This window comes from Anolis carolinensis, chromosome 5 (genome assembly GCF_035594765.1).
Source record: "Anolis carolinensis isolate JA03-04 chromosome 5, rAnoCar3.1.pri, whole genome shotgun sequence".
NCBI lineage: Eukaryota > Metazoa > Chordata > Lepidosauria > Squamata > Dactyloidae > Anolis > Anolis carolinensis.
In genome coordinates this window covers 126,680,574-126,699,437 of record NC_085845.1, presented here as the reverse complement: position 1 = coordinate 126,699,437, position 18,864 = coordinate 126,680,574, and the positions used below count along the sequence as shown (strand labels likewise).

The window sequence follows — 18,864 nt, the reverse complement described above, 5'->3', positions numbered from 1 at the left end:
TCAAAACAGATATACATTATTTTATTACTTCCCTTTAAGCATAATTTTCTGGCACCATAATTTTAAGTGGACCCACAATTTCTGAACATGCATTATTCATCACAAGACACAAAACGGTTATTTCACTGAGATGACTGTAAATCGCTACATGAAGTAACGGCTTGCATGAACAATTAAATGATAGACATGATAAACTAGATTTATAAGCTTCAGATTCAAATAAAAAATGCAGCATAATTTAACTATAAAGAGATAGAATTATCTTCCATGACTATACAGATTCATGGAACTACAGCTCCCCCAACAGTATCATGAAAGTTAGACAGCACACAGAGGCAATGGTTTTTAATAAAAGGTTTGATATCACTATGGCAACTGCAACAATCATTTTTTAAAAAATGACTAATAGCTCCACTAGGTGCTTCATTAAAGAATTCCAAGTAAACATTGCCCTTAATCTTTTCAATGAAACAAAAAGAGGTATTTGAATATACATAGATAGTGAAAATAAATCAGTTACATACAGCAATGTGTTGAATGAGTACAGTATTTCAAGAATATATCTATACCACACACAATAACCACAAGAACAGCCAAAAGCATGGTTAGCTAACTTGGGCAGAAATTTGGAAAACCTGAGAGTAAAATAGATGAGTTGGAGATGCAAAACCAACAGAACAAAATTAATAGCAGATTAAAAAGTGAATGACAGTGCAAAATAGTTAAAAGAACATTAAAAAGGAATGCTAGATATAAATAATCATATGGGGGTAAATGGGTGCTGTCAAAATAAATGAAGAATTTGATCTTTATAATGTTAGTGCCTCATAAAGCAACTACCCATGCAAAATGAGAAGAGGAAAGTTTCTAAACATAACTCTTTTGGTAATTGCTCAGATGAAACATTTCAAAAATTCCTACTCTTTCACAAACAGGTCACATTTTTTACCGATTCTTCTTAGCCTGTGGCAGAGGTGACAAGGGGATTGCCAGTTTCCCTTTGAAATTTGGACCTGGATCACTCCTATACTGGTGGTGATGTCCAGTTTTAGTTTTGGACTGAATGTTTTAGGAGCAGGTCAGTGACTTGCTAAACCACCATAAGCTCCTCTGATGCCACTAGCAAACTGACTGCCTGTTTCTCCCACTCAGCCCCATTTTTTCCATCTACTTTCTACAAAGTCACAGCTTCAAAATAAAGACTAAGGAACAGTGGTACAGTCAGTTCTCCATGGATTTCGCACCTACAGATTCAACCATCCATAGCTAGAAAATATATCTTTTTAAACCTAAAAGGCAAACGTATAATTTTCTATTTTATAGAAGGGACACCATTTTACTATGCCATTGTATTAGGCACCCACAGATTCTGGGATCTAGAGGGAGTCCTGCAGCCAGACCCCAGTAAATACCAAAAGTTCACTATAGGTAAAGGTAAAGGTTTCCCCTGATGTTAAGTCCAGTCATGTCTGACTCTGGGGTGTGGTGCTCATCTCCATTTCTAAGCCGAACAGCCGGCGTTGTCCGTAGACACCTCCAAGGTCATGTGGCTGGCATGACTGCATGGAGCGCCGTTACCTTACCACCGGAGCGGTACCTATTGATCTACTCACATTGGCATGTTTTTGAACTGCTAGGTTGGCAGTAGCTGGAGCTAACAGCTAACAGCAGCCGCTCACGCCGCTCCCGGGGCTTGAACCTGGGACCTTTCGGTCTGCAGCTCAGTGCTTTAACGCACTTTGCCACCGGGGCTCCTAAGAGTTCACTATACATGAGTTTTAAAACATACATATCAGTAAATTTTAAATTAGGTGCTTTTTCCACAATACATGCATTAGCTAGTAATAGGTGGCAACTCAATAGTAAAACTCTAAGAAAATCCATAAGGGCCCAGTGGGCTTTTTTTATCTATATATGCATACAATTGCACAGAGGGATAGAAGGGCAATACTGTCGACCACATTTTGGGCTTGCTACTAAGACTGACCAAAACTGGAGACATCTGGCTATATCAGATGTCAAATGGTATATCATGTTTCCCCAATCACACAATATTTGTACATTCAAGCTAATATGTCAAGTCAAATGTTAAAATTTAGGGAAGCCCTCACTTTAGCTTAGGAAAGTTGAGCAACACAGCCTTGCCACTAATTATTTTATTAAGAACAAATCTCATTGCTAAATTACTTGTGATTACAAGTTCACCAGAAGGAATTTAAGCAACTGTGTTTAAAACAGGAGGACTAGCATGGAGACAGCATAGGATATTGATTTTAATATTGGACTATGACTCCAGAGACCAGGATGTGAATCCTACTGGGTGACAATGGGGAAGTCACGTTCTCTCAGCCCCATAGGAAGACAAAATGAAATCCCATCTGAATAAACCCTGGCAAGAAAACCTCATGATACCTTCACCTTAGGGCTGCTATAAGTTGGAAATTACTTGAAGATACACAGTGTTAAAAAACCTTGGCATCCAAAAGTTAAGAAGAACAGAAGATGGCCTCTCTGTAAAGATCTAACAATGCTCATAGTATTCTGGATCCAGTCCAGCTGCTTTCTAGGAGCCTTGATACACATTATAGTATCTGAAGACTCTCACACTAACAAGCAAAGAAAAACATAAGAATTTAGATTTGGTATATACTGTGAAAGAGGTGCCATTATGGAGATCTTCTGCTCATTCTTTTCCTTTCTTTGTTAATAGGCAATTTTATCGACTGTTTGTAAATGCTATGGACAAAGGATCATTAATAAGAAATGGGGAAATGCAGCTAAGATATTCATTTCCTTCTCCTTCTCCTCCTCCTGGTTTGCCTGTAATTTCTATCTCTACCTTTCTTGGTGTTTTGTCAGTGGGCCCTCAATATCTCAAAAGGCAAGGATAGGCCACTAAGACGATGAATGTGACATGCAGGGAGGATTCAAGAAAATGTTCCATTTTGCTATCTGCAATAGCTTTAAACATCTTTCAAAAATATATTCTAAACATTATTCTAGTATTTGAACACGATGTACTCCAGATAAAAGTAATCTGTCAAATGGTTATAAAGACAAGAAGAATGTACTCTATGATACAACTACAGCAGTATTAATAGATTTAGGGAAGCCGGACTCTTTTCAAGATGTAAAGATTTATATCTTCAAAGGCACTTTGTTTGCCTAGACAAAATCAGAATGTTTCAGCAAGAAGCATAAGAATTCACTATTGCAGATATATGGGGAGAAAAAGCCCCTTGAAGAAGAAATTGTATTTCTAAAAAGTAGGTCAAAATCTCCCCTTTCTTAAAAGTTTAAGGCACAGAGATAGGCATTTTAAAAAGTTTTTGTAAATTATTAGTAATTTTTGATTCATTACTTCTACAAAAAGCAGTATCCAGTATTTTAGTAGTGGTATCCAATTATTTTCTTTTCTAGAAAATGGAAAGAGAGCAGAAGAAGTACTCCACACTCAATTATCAGTCACCTATAAGGCTCCATGAACTTTGATTTGGCTTACTTATTTTTGCAGTAGCCAATTTCTTCCCCATCTCACAACTCCTATACAAAAGTCAGAATACTGAAGAGTTCTCTCCATGGGGCTTTAGAAAAGAAAACAATAGTATAACCTACCAGCCCTGGCCATGTCAGTTGAGAAAAGGTATGCTACAAGCAGTGTTTCCATCACCTCCTTCCTTGGAAATATTTAGGAAATGAAGTGATAATCCATCTTCACCTAGTGTGGAAATGGTACTGCAAATTAATTTTTACAGTAGCTGTGATATTTTTATCTATTTCAATCTAGTTTCCAGCTAAGTTTCAGGAAAAGGACTACTGTAGATGAGTTTTATTGAGCCATGGACGGGTTTTTGTAAACTTGTTGGTTCTGCTGGACCTTCAGTCTTCAGTACCATTTTACTATGTGTTCATTGGACCTATGATTCTATGAGGCATGATATTATGTGGTTATACTATTCCTATTGAGAAGAATCCTGTTGTATAGGCGGTGCTTGTGAACATTTGTTCAATTTAATGGCCATTGAAGTTAGGGTGACTCAATGTTCTATATTTTCTACTCATACACTTGAATCTCTACATGAATTCACTGGAAGAAGTTATCTGGAAGTTTGGCCAAAAGTGTAATCGCTATGAAGATTATACTTTTGAAGTACAATCTTCATAGATGGGAAAGCAGTGTTATATCTTTCCCATCTGGGAATCAGTAAAATTCCAAAACAATTACTGGAAATAGTTTTGCAATAGATGAAGTAAAGTTTAATAAGACATATTAAGTGGACTGGCTTATATCAATACAGGTATGCAACCAGTTTAGGACAGAATTTCACAACCTCTGAAACACGATGTAAACAGTTTGGGTGCTTTCCAATGATCAACACATTTTGTGGAAGCACAAACGACACTAGTGGCCAGAAGTGTCTTTGCCTTTCGTCAGTTTAAACTGATTTCCCAACTACCAATTTAGCTTTTATCTCTTTCTCTAGCCAGATTTTACCTGGATTACATATGGATTATGCTACTAAAATGCACTCTTCTTCAGATTGCCTTTAAAGGTGGCACAGAATAGGGATGAAATAGGCATTTGATCATTTAGGGACCAAATTTCGAATGTCCAATTCCTCAGGGACATTTGCAGGGGAAAAAATAGCCTTGTGGGAATTTAGCTGTTATTCTAAGTACAACAAAACCTGCATAATTTGAGAAACAGAATATCATATCAAAGTAAAAGAGCTATATGTACACAAGATACAAAAAACTATACAGAGAATTATATATTAAATTTCAGTGGCTGAACTGTTTGTCTGTTCTTCTGAGGATAATGTAGTTTTTCTTGGACTTTTTGGTTGTAATTCCACTTCCTGATTTAAAGTTGTGCAACATTTGAAGCTGTGAAATGTTCTGTTTTGTGCTTTTCTCTCTTCATCTTTTGGGAAAGCTCTACAGCTTTTGGAGCTACATAAATTATGAATGTTATGGTTTTTTTCCCTCCAAGTTGTGCAATTTGCAAGCTATGCAACATGTAAGACAAAGAACCATTCCATTTTGCATTTTTCCTCCAACTTTTAGGAGGAAAAGATTTTCAAAAGTGCAGAATTCAAAATTGTACAACTTTAATGTTGTACAACATTACATTTTGTGCTTTCTCTCCCCGCCCCCGTGCCATCCTTTTTAATGGTTTCATGGGAAAGTTGCACAAATTTCCAAAAAACTACAATACATGAAGCATTTTTTTCTAAGATGTCTTGGAAATAGGAAAGTCTAAAACTAACATTATTAGTACCAAATACGGCAACTGGACTGCTGTTTATGTTAAATATTCACAGCATATGAAATTAACACTGTGCCCAGCTGCACTATTTATCTATCAATCTCCGAGTTCAATTTAGGATATTGGTATTTGTCTTTGAATCCCCAAATGGTTTAGTGCAAAGTTATTTAAAGAATCAACTGCAGAAATATGAACCACACTGGCTGCGGGACACTGTCAAAGGAATATTTTTTCTAAGCTGTATGCTTGCATCGACATATTCATTTTATTACAGTGAAAAGCAACAATTAAAACTAAAGTGAAAACACACAATAAAAACATTAACATCATAATCTAATTTCCTTCCAAGGTATGTGTCTGGGATACATTGACCTGATCTTTCCCCCCAGCTCTGCCTTTTCATTATATGTCCAGGTTTGGTAATTAGTTTTACATTTGTTCTAAAATGATCTAAAGAAAAGAATCTGAGGGATGAAAGTAGAAAAGGTAACACCTGGGAAATCTGAGAGAGAATACTATGAAATACAGCTAAATGGATCAAAAACACAGATGAAAAACATTGATGCCATGCATTTATCTTGGTAGGAAGGTAAACATCAATTTCAGATTGTTACCCATAGACAAACTGCCAAACTTGGAAGGGATCAGAGGTGATAGTGTGAACAAATAGCTTTTTAGAAAGAAAGAAAGAAAGAAAGAAAGAAAGAAAGAAAGAAAGAAAGAAAGAAAGAAAGAAGAGAATGCAAAGAAACTCAAATATAAGTCAAACCATTCACATTGTTCATTTGTGAAGCGCAAGAAATGATAAATACAATTTCAAGGCAAAGAATATAAAACAGCCATCATTAAAGTAAGAAATACTTAAAAGACAAAGACAAAACAAAATGTACTGCGTAGGATGAAAGACTTCAGCTGTTCAAAGATTCAAAACGAAATTTCTAGTCAAAATGTTATCATTAGAGAAGCAAAAGAGGTTGAGAACTCTCAAACACAACTGATTCAAAACTCTTAGAAAACAGCAATAGAAAAAATACTAACATTTTAAAAATTACAAAGGCTTCAGTAGGAGGTTTCACTCTTTCAATGTCTATTACGCTAAATGCATATCCATGATCAGTGTTGAGTAATAAAATTCTCAGAATATTACAGAAAATGTTTCATCATCATTTCCAAGAATGCCTACAGAGCACCTGATAGGTGACTGAAACTCTGGCTACTTTCTCAACTAAAACACAAGGTTAAATTCACAGCATTATGACCACTTTAAAAATAGAATCTTGATGAACCCCCATATCAAGATATCAAGTCAATCATGTACACCCGGTTCTGTCACCTTTTAAATATCATCAACAATTGGAAAAGTCACAACACAACCTATCTTGATTTGAAAAAAAGGTCATGATATAGGGAGGGTTCCTTATTAAACCCTGTATTTTAAAAAACACCCCAAAGGGTCTTAACATTCACATAAAGATATAAAAATCCCCCTTTCTGTGGCATGCATCACTTTGTGAGTTTCTTGGTTCATCAGTGAAAAATAAGAAGGGCTACTCAGTATACTATGCAAATCATTTGTCAGGCATTATACACAGGAGTTCACATACAATAAATAAAGTCAAACCTTTCTTTCAAAAATAAAAAAAATGAGTATGTGTGCCAGCAACAAGCTACTGCACACTGCTCTGGCGGTAATGTTTAGTAGCATTTGAAGGTTTGGTACACAGCATACTTGGCACCACAATTGCCCCATTTGCAATGCATTGTGTTAAATTAATGTAATAAAGTGGCAACCTTACAAAGATCCAAAAGGAAAAAAATTGGAAACATTTGGGGGGGGGGGGGGGTGTCAAGCCTTTTTTTTCTATGAAAATAGATAAATGGATTATGGAAGATTTTCTGTTAGAATGATGAATAAAATATGTAAGATAGAACTCAGAATTAAATACAAACATGGACTGCTGATATAAGCACCTCACCTTAGTCTTGGCATGTCATTAACTCTGCCAAATAGAAGTTCTGTTCAGTAAGGATATTTTCTGAAGTCAATTGTGTCACAAATAGTTTTTGCCGAAAAACGCTTTCAGTAATTTTTAATATTTCTGTTGGCTTGGATCCTTACTAAAAGAGTTTCATAGAATAGCTTCTCATCTCCTTATCCCCACTGCAATCTTCTGCATTCACCATTACTTTCAGACACCTACTCTGGAAGGCCTTCTAGAGCAGGTTTTTAAGAGTGCATGTATACACATACTGGAGAAATGTGCATATATACACTTTTTACCAAGGAGCAAACTCAAAAATGAAGTGGTTACCAGAAAAAAAATATTTTCCTCTCTTTTCCCAGCAACAGACACTAGATATCACCTTCGCGCTTTACTGTACTTACCAAGGTTTGTATTGGGGCCCGCAAGAAGTTGTCTGAATTTATCTAACCGCGATGCTTCTCTTTCCGATAGTATTGGAAGACCTGAGGTATTGTGCTCCACAACTCCACCCACCATAGTTACTGTTGACGTTTGTGGAAGGGACTGAGATCTTGGCATGGAAGCATTTTCATTAGCACTTTCTAAAAGATAAAACAGATAGGAAGGTATGCAAATTTTCAAAGACAATGAATGAAAACATGTTTTTTAAGAGAAAGGAGAATACTGAAAACAAGTATTTGTGGTACTGATCTGACTATGTCACAAATTTCATTACATTCATTCTGGCTCCAAAATGGAGTTACTCTGTCATCATACTGACGATCAAACTTCATGTTTATCACGGGGCTGGGGAGAAAATGATGGCTTATTGATATCGATTTATTTCCTCAATATCCTGGTTCTTAGAATCCTATTGTAAAAGTCTTTAATTTAAGTAGCTTCTCCAAGATTTCCTCCCAAAATCATAAAATAAAAAGAAGCATTTCAAGCCATTTTCTTGAACCATAATCTATATATAGGCATTTTTCACATGACAATACTTGAAAAGTATACCATTAAAGTCTGAAAAAGGAAAGTTAATGTATCCAGTGGTGTCCACTAGCATAAAAGATAAGCTATCTTAGAAAATATCATTTTACCATGGTGCACTAATCAAAACTATTAAGTGCTATGTATGCTTGTTGTTCTGTTACTGTTTCTAAATCCATTAGTGGACATATACCTCTTCCACTTTTTCGCTAGAGTTAAAATACAAATCAATCTTCCACACTTATACATGGCAACAGAAAAGTTAAGTTGTGCATAATCCTAAATAAACTAAAGGCATCAGATCCTATCTGATGCTGGAAATGAAGCAGAGTTAGTACTTGGATGGGAGAAAACCAATAAATACCAGGTTCTGTAGGCTGCATTTTAGAGGAATAAACTAACAAAACCACCTTAAATATACCTTGCCTAAGAAAGCCCTGGGAAATCCATGGGGTCACTATAAATTGACAAGTGATTTGAAGGTACATGCACAATAAATGGGACTTACTGGCAGCTAAGCATGCAGCCAATCCAAGCAATTCCACTCTTCCTCATGTTCTAGAAACATTAAGGTTAGAACTCCTAAAATGTGTTTTACTTCAGTGTTTTTGAAAACAGCTTAGAAAAAGAAGTTGGTCCTGAATATAACCAGAAGGTTACTAAATGAGATCAAGCATAAGAATGCATTTACCAGTGCTCAGGTGCTCCACTGATTCTTGATTTCTTGACTCCTTTACAAACTCCATTCAACATGCTAGTACATAACACTAAAGGTCCATAGCTTGTGATTTACTAGAAGAAGCTCTTATTCTCACATCAATCTATAAAAACATCACCAGGGATCCCGCAGTAATATGAATTTGACATCCAAAATGAAGGTGGCCACTGGAAAATTGAGTTCTTCATTCTGAAAGCCTGTCGTTGAAATGATAGGTTGATATCTAAAATTATGTCTCTGGAGTACCAGATCAAGCCTTTTAATGGCCTTACAATATCTCATCCCTGAATTTTATCATGAGAGTATAAGTGCTTCAGTTAAATGATTTCTCTAAAAATGTAAGAAAACCTGCCTTCAACAAATAAGTAAATTCTCCTGTGTCTTGATTTATCTCCCATTTTTTCAATGTTAAATAATCTGATAAAAATAATATTTGCCAGTGATTTTCAACATGAAACATGTGTTTCTATTAACAGTTAGTTAAATAACAGGCAGTCCCATAAAGATTAGTGAGATAAATGCAGAGTACACAGATTGATAAGATAATCAACAAACTTTCCAACTATTATGAAACTTATTTTCAACATACAACATGACTCTTCTAATTGTTAAGTTTAAGGGGCTTCCAACCATTCAAAATATCTTGAAACCATCTACATAAACATCATTTATACAGAAATGTCAAATAGTAATGGTGCTTGACATTTACTGTACCTGTAGAAGTTGATGCATTGCTTTCACTCACAGATTTAACCAATCTGTTGTCACCAGATGCTGAAGGCAGGTCAGAAGGTTGCTGTGCTTGTTGTCTTTCGACATGTTCCTCTTGCAATTTGTGCTGTTCTTGTAATTTACTATGATTCTGAATTACTCTGTTTGCTGTTTCCATGACTACATCAGTGTTAAGGCTTTCTGTTGCCATTGCAAGGAGTTCATCGTCATCATCCCCAGCATCCCAGGCATCACTTGTGTTGCTTTCAAACTCTTGAAACGTGCTGACCTTCTTCAGTTTCACAGGAGTTGTGGGTGGCTTGGCTCCAGGTTTTAAGCTGTAGGTGGAGTGGAAGCACGCATAACTATTTTATACTGATACTTATGCTTGCTAGAATGGTTCACACACAATAAACCATAGAGCATTCTATCTAAAGCAGAAATGTCCACTTTAATCAAAGAATAATTGTGACTATATATAACATCCAATAAGAATGTAGTTATTGCTAGTTTCTATGCTATGTAATAAACTATCGTTTTAGCTTTGATTCTGCTCAATTTCTGCTGTTTAAAAGCTGAGAAAAAGAAAGAGGTCAAAAGAGATGTCAAACTAGTGCTGAAAAAAAAAGTATTATAAATAATGGTAAAAATTGTTTCAGCCAGAAGTTTTCCCCAGGAACCAAAGTTCTTCATATGTTCAATTCAGGTCCTCCAAGAATAGCATGTGGACAATGGACAATTTCAACAGAAAGGAGGAAACCATGAAAATGAACAAAATCTGTCTACCAGTATTTAAAAAACTCTAAAATCAGAACAGTAAATAAGGAACCACACTGAAAACAGAGGAATTCCAGACATGAATCAATCAGGGGCAGCTAACACCTCTGAAGAAAGGATTCCCCCCAGGCAGGAAGAAGCCAGCACATGAAGCTAGCAAGACCATTAATGCTGATCAAGGTGATTAATTACAACATTCACACTGGCCTCCAACAGACAAGAGTTCTTTCTCCCACCCTGGACCTTTCACAGATATATAAACCTTCCTTGCTTAGTTTTTCCAATATACCTCACAACCTCTGAGGATGCCTGCCATAGATGTGGGTGAATGAGAGAACACTTCTGGAACATGGCCATACAGCCTGGAAAACACACAACAACTGTTTCAAGAATGTATTTTCAATAAAATGTTTTTCCATCCTTCACAAAATTAACAAGAAAATACCTGAAACCTTCCTCTACTCATTCTGTCTTTATACCACATGCTTCTCATTCTCTCCTTCTTAAAAAGCTGATGAACAACACAGCCCAACAAAAAACATCTTTTTTCTTGGTATCTTCATTTTTATTACTATTCCTGGGGTTATTTGGGGTGCTGGCTGCTTCACAAAATTGCATTGATCACATGATAGATCACATGGGCTCTAGTTTCTTAGATATGGTTATCATAATTTTCTATGGGTGAGCAGATGAAGACTGGTATATGGCATATGTTCCATATCTGAAAATCTAGAGCTGATGGGAGGAGGTGGCTCCATTTTTTGGAACCAACAGGTCAAATACACCCAGAAATAGGGCTAACATCCGAGGCACCAAAATGTGTTGGCCACTGTAATCATTTACTTCTACAAGCAGCTATTTAATTTTACAATGGAAAGAGAATGCAAATTTTAGGACAATAGTTTTTCAAAAACATCTGCAATCGGGTGACCAAAACATGGCTTGCTCAAATATTTTGCCTGATAAAAATTCTATGAAATTACTTCTCACCAGGATTTTCTATCATATCAAATCATAAACATTAAATGTCAGCAGAAAAGAAAACTTTAGCCTGCCACTATCACTTAGCAGATAAAACTGGAGTTCAAAGTCAAGGATCAAATTAGTTGCTCAATAGACACTGAAATGAGAATAGTATTATTAGAAGCTTAATCTGTTTTCCAGAAATGCTTGACATAGAATACTTCATTCTGGTTTTTATCATCAACTCCATACAAAATTGTTCCATTCAAACTCTGATATTACTAATGCCCTTTCCACTTCCATATAACACCACATAATGCTTATTCAAGACTGAGCCCAATCTTCTGATACTTTCTATGCAAATCCTAAAAAAATTAATTGAATTGACCAAATCCACTTGTACAGGAGAATGTCACATATGTGAGCCCCTGTCAAGTTATAAGGAAAGATTTGCTAATGGAATAAAGGCACGAAAATAGAGCAGGTTTTATGAGGTAGGCGAAGACTGGAGGAGGAAGGTATGTAGGTCAAATGGTGTTTGTTAGTTCTTTACTGCTTCCCTTAGCATCCATAGAATTGATGTTTCATAACCTGCCAATACATTGTTTCTTCAACTTGTACAGTAAAAATGACCACTGTGTTGTCTGTGTTTGCCTGAGTAGGTAAAGGAAACCGTAAGCTATTTACTTTTAAAGAGCATATAAACCTTTCTTGTAAATGGTTTGAATTGCAAAGATTGTAAAGCTGAAGGAGCATGCTTATCTCAAAAGACTGCCAGAGAACATTCAGAGAAACAAGTGTAATCCTGTTCACTTTAAGCTACTAACTGAATTTTATTTCAAAATACTTAACAGGTCTGCCCTATTTATAATTTACTTTCAAGTTCAACCTGCTGTGTCCCAAGTAAGCATGCATGCCAATCTTGACTGTGATATGTAAACAACGTATCCCGTTCTTCTTCTTCTGAAGAATCTAATATATGAATCAAAATGTTTTGGATCTGACAGAAGCAGCACACAGGAGAGGATTTAAAAATACACAAAGAATATTTTAAGGAGATTTCTCAGAAAACATTGTATAGGATTAATCACAAAGACATGTATTCAGGGAAGATGAGACATCTGCATGGATTACTCTATGCATTTTGGAGGCACATATAAAATATAGTAAAAAAAATCTAAATATGTGAAGTGGGAATGTGGCACATATATCAAACAGGTACAGATATCAGGGATCCGGCTCCAGCTTTCTGGGTGTTTTATAATGAATAGCCATATGCCCTTAAGGCACCAGATCTTATTGATCCTGAAGGCTAAATCTTTTTAGTGCTTGAATGGGAGACCAACAATGAACACTACGTGATGTAGACGACATTTCAGAGGGGGAAACTATCGAAACCACCTCTTAGTATTCCTTGCCTATGAAAATCCTGTGAAATTCATGGAGTTGCCATAAGTCAACAGGAGACTTGAAGGCACACACACATGCTTTATTTTATTTTCTGAATGTTTCTAAGATTTCTTTAAACCCATCAAGTTGCAAAAGAGTGAGAGAAGAAAACTGAAGGAACCTCTTACTTTAACTCCCCGGAACAACACCAGCTGAAGTGGCTTTCAACATGTTGTTCAAGAACAGTTTCTTCTCTGCACACAATACTGCTGCTACTTTTATTAGGATAAGAAGTTGTTTTACAGGGGCTTCGAGAGATCATTTTATTCTATAAGTACTAGCAGGTTATCTAATTTGAAGATGAGAAGGCAAAAGCTAGATATGTTGTTCTTCAAACGGTTTAAAGTAGCAAGTGATATGAAGTGATGTTAAAACGAAGGTTAATGTATAACATAAGTATATTGCCCTATATTACAGCCATGAAATCAAAGTGTCTTCATAAAATAATGGTATCCTTATGGGAAAGGAAAGAGGGAGGAGAAGATCACTTAACTATCAACATCAGTTTCAGATTCTAGTCCTGATAACTTAATAGCTACAGAGGATAAAATCCACTCAGAAAGAACGTAATGCATGGGAAAGAGAGTTAAATTAACAGGTTGAGACAAAAAAAACCCTTCGTTCTGCATGACCAACAACATACCAAACATACAAATTCTGTTTGCCAGAAAGCATATTTAGAATGCATCATTTATTATACAGTAGTATCATTGAAGAGCTACTGCAATTCACTGAAAAGTATGTTATTACTAAACTGAAAAAAGAGTGAATATCTGTCCTACAGATCTTGTGAAAATGGCAAAGATTTGGCTTCAACATCCAAATGTCAACATGTTTCAGTCTCAATCCAAGATGTTGGTGATAACATTTAAAAACCTAAAGAGCATGTAATCTTGGTATTTGAAGAAGCTTGTATGAAGAACTACAGTCTATTGACAATGCCCTCCACTGGTAGAGACAAGATGGACAAAGAAGAGGGCCTTTTCTACTGTAACACTGAAAATTCATCTCTTACATGGATTGGCACCAAAACAGCTGTCATTCTAGCACCAACCAATACATTTTTTCATTAAAGCCTTTGGGACCTAACTAAATTGACTCAAATGTGCACAAGGTTTATGGTTTAAATTATTTTATGGTTTAATTGTCAGTTCTACTCTAAACAAGAAGAGGTTTCATCCCTATATCAGGTCTTCAAATTATATTTACAGGTAATATTTTGACATCTTAAAAATGAGTTCTCTGCTCAAGATGATGAAAACTAAATCTTTTGGATAATTCTCTTGCTGCTATTTCTCAATTTGCATCTGCTCAAACCAGTTCTGTTGAATGAAAAGCATGAGCAATGTTGGGCATCAATAGAGAAAAGACTAATTTGAAATTCCTGGTAGGCAACTCAATGGCGTTATAATTGGAATCTACTTGTTCTATAATCACATAGCATTGGTAAAGAGCTGTGAAATGTCACTCCTCCTTTTCCAATGCAGATCTGAAAAACCTTTCCTCAAAATTTCTGGAGGTTGGGGTAAATAAGCCTTTTGTTGCAGATATTTCCGCCTTTAACAAAAATCAAAATCATTTTGTGAATTATTTAATTTTTTATATCCTCCCTTTGTTCTGACAATGGGACTCAAGGCTGCTTACAACACATCAAAAACAATATAGGGGGTTGAACTGGACAGCCCTTGCAGTCTCTTCCAACTCTAGGATTCTATGAAAAAAGTCAATAAAAAGTATAACTATAAATGTTATTTGAAAGATACATAAATAATAACATTAAAACCACTTAAATTTATTTTAAAAACCATAAACAAACAAAAATAGGAGAACACCCCATTGAAAAGTGTATCCCAGTCAGTTTCTCAAAGCTTGGTGGCATAAGAAAGCTTTGACTTATCAGCGAAAGGAGACTTCCAAGAGGGACTTCCAAAACTAGGTAGCAGCCACTAAGAAGAACTTTTCCTTGTTCTCCCCAAACAAATTTCACATGAAGACCTTAGAGCTCTAATGGAGTCACAGAAGGAGGTATAATCCTTAGACAGCCTGGTCCACACATCATCTAGGATCTTTGGAGTCATAACCTGCACTAGAATTGGGTCCAGAAATGGACCAGCAACCTTAGGAGCTTTGCCAACTGCTCATTTGAAGCTGCTAGCTTCAAACAGTATTTTTATTCAATGCTTGGCTTTTGGGGTGGCCCTCTATGCCAGGTACTTCTTGGAAAATTGCCTCCCAAAACATCCTGGCTTTGAGAATCTATCTAGAGGCTAGGTGCTGAAAAACCAGGCTGTTCTATGCCAGCACCTTTCTTTGCTAACAATGACAACTTTCTCTGTTTGGCTTCAAAATCCTGCACAAAGCGTTCAAAGGCTAGTGAATCCGACTAGCAGTTTACCAGCAGGACTCCACCTTTCTTATACGTCTGACAATGCATACAGTATTCTTAATTGAGTTCTTGTGAAAGCTTATAGAAATCTTGCATCTGATACTATTAACTTTATATAGTGTGGGGTTTTTTTTCTTTTGCTGTTGTATAATCCTTGTTTCTTTAAAAGCAGCAATCAAGGAACTCAGATTCAGATACACAACATCACTAGTCACCAATAGATAGCAAGCAGCAGCATTCTGCTCATTCACAGTAAAACACATTAAAAGCAGGAACTTTCAATCAGTATTATGTAAGGATGTAATCATAATAATTATTGTTCCCAAAATAATTGACAATCAGCACACAAAAAGATAATGAAAACAGATCATTTTCTAAATGCCTGTTAACTGAAATTATTAAGGTAGAAAACTTGAACTGAGTCACATATGACCTCATTAGATGCCGTCTCCTCTACATCTTCTCCCCATTTTTCTACGCTTCTGAAAAGGAGTCCCATAGAATCCATCACATGAAACGAGGCAACTTCCAGCACTCAATGTAGCTCTGTTTCGGCAGTGTAAAGAAATGGAGCTCTTGGAAGTCCCTGAACAGGCTCAGAAGTGGAGTGGGCAGATCAAAAGACAACCGGGCAAAATGGCACTGGGCCCCTGGTGGCACAGTGTGTTAAAGCGCTGAGCTGCTGCACTTGCGGACCAAAAGGTCACAGGTTCAAATTCCGGGAGTGGAATGAGTGCCCGCTGTTAGCCCCAGCTCCTGCCAACCTAGCAGTTCGAAAACATGCCAATGTGAGTAGATCAATAGGTACCTCTCCGGCGGGAAGATAATGGCACTCCATGCAGTCATGCCAGCCACATGACCTGGAGATGTCTATGGACAACGCTGGCTCTTCAACCCCCAGAGTCGTTCACGACTAGACTTAACATCAGGGGAAACCTTTACCTTTATCTATAAGAATCTTCCACCTTGTGCGATTGTGGAGCAGAAAAAACAACTCAGCATCTTTATGCTTGCCCACAATGCCCTGCATTTGTACAGAGAAATAACTTTTTAAAGCTACAAACAATGCTGTCGCTGTTGCCCGTTTTTGGTCTAGAACTATTTAGCTGCTTGTGATCCCTTTATTTTATCAGTTTTAGACTTATTTATTTATGCAATGCTTTTGACACAAAATAAATAAATAAATCTGATATCCATAGACAATTATTTCCATAACTGTTTCTTTTATTTATTTATTTATTTATATATTACGGCATTTCTACCCTGCTCTACTCACCCAGTATGGGGACTCAGGGAGACTTACAATATCAAACATATATATAACAGTTACAATAATATTTCATATCGATTTAAAATTAAATTGCATCAAAAACTTCCGATGTAGACTTAATAGTTGTTATTATAAATAAATAAATAAATAAATAAATGAAACTTTATACCCCGCCACCATCTCCCTGCGGGGACTCAGGGCGGCTTACATGGGGCAGAGGCCCAAACAACATAATACAAATCACAGGCAACATAATACAAATCACACTTTAAAAAGATAAAACAGTAATACAATATATCAATTAAAACAAAAATACAGGATAAAAAATTGTATTTAAAACACATAAATGGTAAATGGTAAAATCGTAATAAAAACGGGATAGATTATTAAAAACCCTCTGGGGCTGATTAATTAATGACTGTATCTCCAAAGGCCTGCCGAAACATTATGATATCAAACATATGGCTTGAGTCTCATTTTTAAGGGGAAAATCCCAGCTAACTGTACCTTTTTCCTGCCACATTATTCAGAAAGACAGGACTAGGAGAGGAATAAGGAGAAATAGAGTGACATGGTAAGAATCAGAAAAGAAAAACAATTAAGCATTATTTCATGAAATAAACAGGAACAGGGAAATGTTAAACGAGAGTTCTCCAAGCCTTGGGCATTTTTAAAAACTTACGTTCCATGCAACAGCGGGTCGAAAGGAGGATGCTGAGCTCCATATACATGTTGAATACTAAAAAAGAGAAGGAGAAAAATGTTTAGTACAATTATAGTGCAATCCCAAATAATTTGGGATCAGAATATCTAGAACATGCCTTCCCCACACAGTGACTGCCTGAAATCTAAGACACTCCATGGATTCCTCTGTGAAGCTGGGCTGCTGGTACTCATCACAACATCGTACCTGTGGAAGTCCCTCCCAATGCAGGTGAGACTAGTTACATCTCTCCTGAGAATCCAGTGGTGCTCTCAATATCCAGAAACAGCAGATAGTGCTCTTAATATCCAGAAAGGGGAGAATTTTGAAATCCAAAATACTCCAAAATCTGACTGGCTGAGACAGTGAGTCCTTTGCTTTTTGATGGTTCAATGTACACAAATTTTGTTTCATGCACAAAATTGTAACAAATATTTCATAAAATGGCCTTCAAACTATGTGTATAAGGTGTGCATGAAACATAAACGAATTTAGCATTCAGATTTGGGTCTCACCTCCAAGATTATGAATGTATAGGCAAATGCAAGTATTCCAAGATCTGAGGAAAATCAAAATCCAAAACACTTTTGGTTCCAAGAATTTTATACAAGGGGTACTCAACTTGTACTGTTATTTTACCTCATGCTGGATTATTCCTCTCCTGCTATGGTATTTGTGCAAACAAGGTTTATATATAAAAACAGAGCAAACTATGTATGAAAACAAGGAACAATGTTCAAAATCTTTCCCAACAGAGATTAACCAGAAGCTTCCAGGAAATATAGCTACAGCTTCTCATTTCAACAGGTATGTCTCTGAAAGTGAAACCTCCATTGAATCATCACAAAGTAGTGGTAAAAAGCAGAGAAGCACTTAAAATTTCTGCCTTGAAATCACTAAACAACCCTACATAAGATACTGTTTTCATAGCCCTTGCCTTTGTATGGGGAGGGTGGTTGGTGAATACCTACTTTGCTGAAAATGAAAAGGGTAACAAATTACAGTAGAGTCTCGCTTATCCGACATAAACGGGCCGACAGAATGTTGGATAAGTGAAAATGTTGGATAATAAGGAGGGATTAAGGAAAAGCCTATTAAACGTCAAATTATGTTATGATTTTACAAATTAAGCACCAAAACACCTTTTTTTACAACAAATTGACAGAAAAAGCAATTCAATACACGGTAATGTTATGTAGTAATTACTGTATTTACGAATTTAGCACCAAAACATCACAATGTATTGAAAATATTGACAACAAAAACACTGACTACTAAAAGGCAGGCTGTATTGGATAATACAGAATGTTGGATAAGTGAAGGTTGGATAAGTGAGACTCTACTGTACTCTGGAAGCAACAACAAAATTAATAACCATCATTGCTAATGACAGCCATAATTCTTGGTAGATCAGTCTTCCAATTTGTTTGGAAGTCATCACAAAAAATGGTGGCACTACATGCCATAACTATGTATGTTTACTAGGAATTTTCTCTGCAGTTTTGCGGTGTACACCAAAACAACTCTATGAAGGGTTTTGGCCTTATTGAAAGCTAGCATCACACACATGCACACTCTCTATACACTCCTCTTAACTGCCCTTTTTCAATTCTCTCCCGTCATTTACTTGATTGGAACCTAAGAGATGTTGTGTTTCCAGAAAA

At 36.3% G+C, this 18,864-nt stretch overlaps 1 protein-coding gene across 2 annotated transcripts in view; it reads right to left on the bottom strand.

Annotated features, from left to right (window-relative positions):
• tbc1d22a (TBC1 domain family member 22A) overlaps positions 1 to 18,864 on the bottom strand; it is a 195,610-nt gene that overhangs the window by 141,449 nt on the left and 35,297 nt on the right. For both annotated transcript variants that reach the window (XM_062982239.1, XM_062982238.1), the window contains exons 2-4: positions 17,180 to 17,236; positions 9,656 to 9,990; positions 7,656 to 7,835 (exon numbers count right to left, since the gene is read on the bottom strand). In XM_062982239.1, the coding sequence (XP_062838309.1) occupies positions 7,656 to 7,835; positions 9,656 to 9,990; positions 17,180 to 17,236 (572 nt within the window). The remainder of the gene's footprint in view (positions 1 to 7,655; positions 7,836 to 9,655; positions 9,991 to 17,179; positions 17,237 to 18,864) is intronic.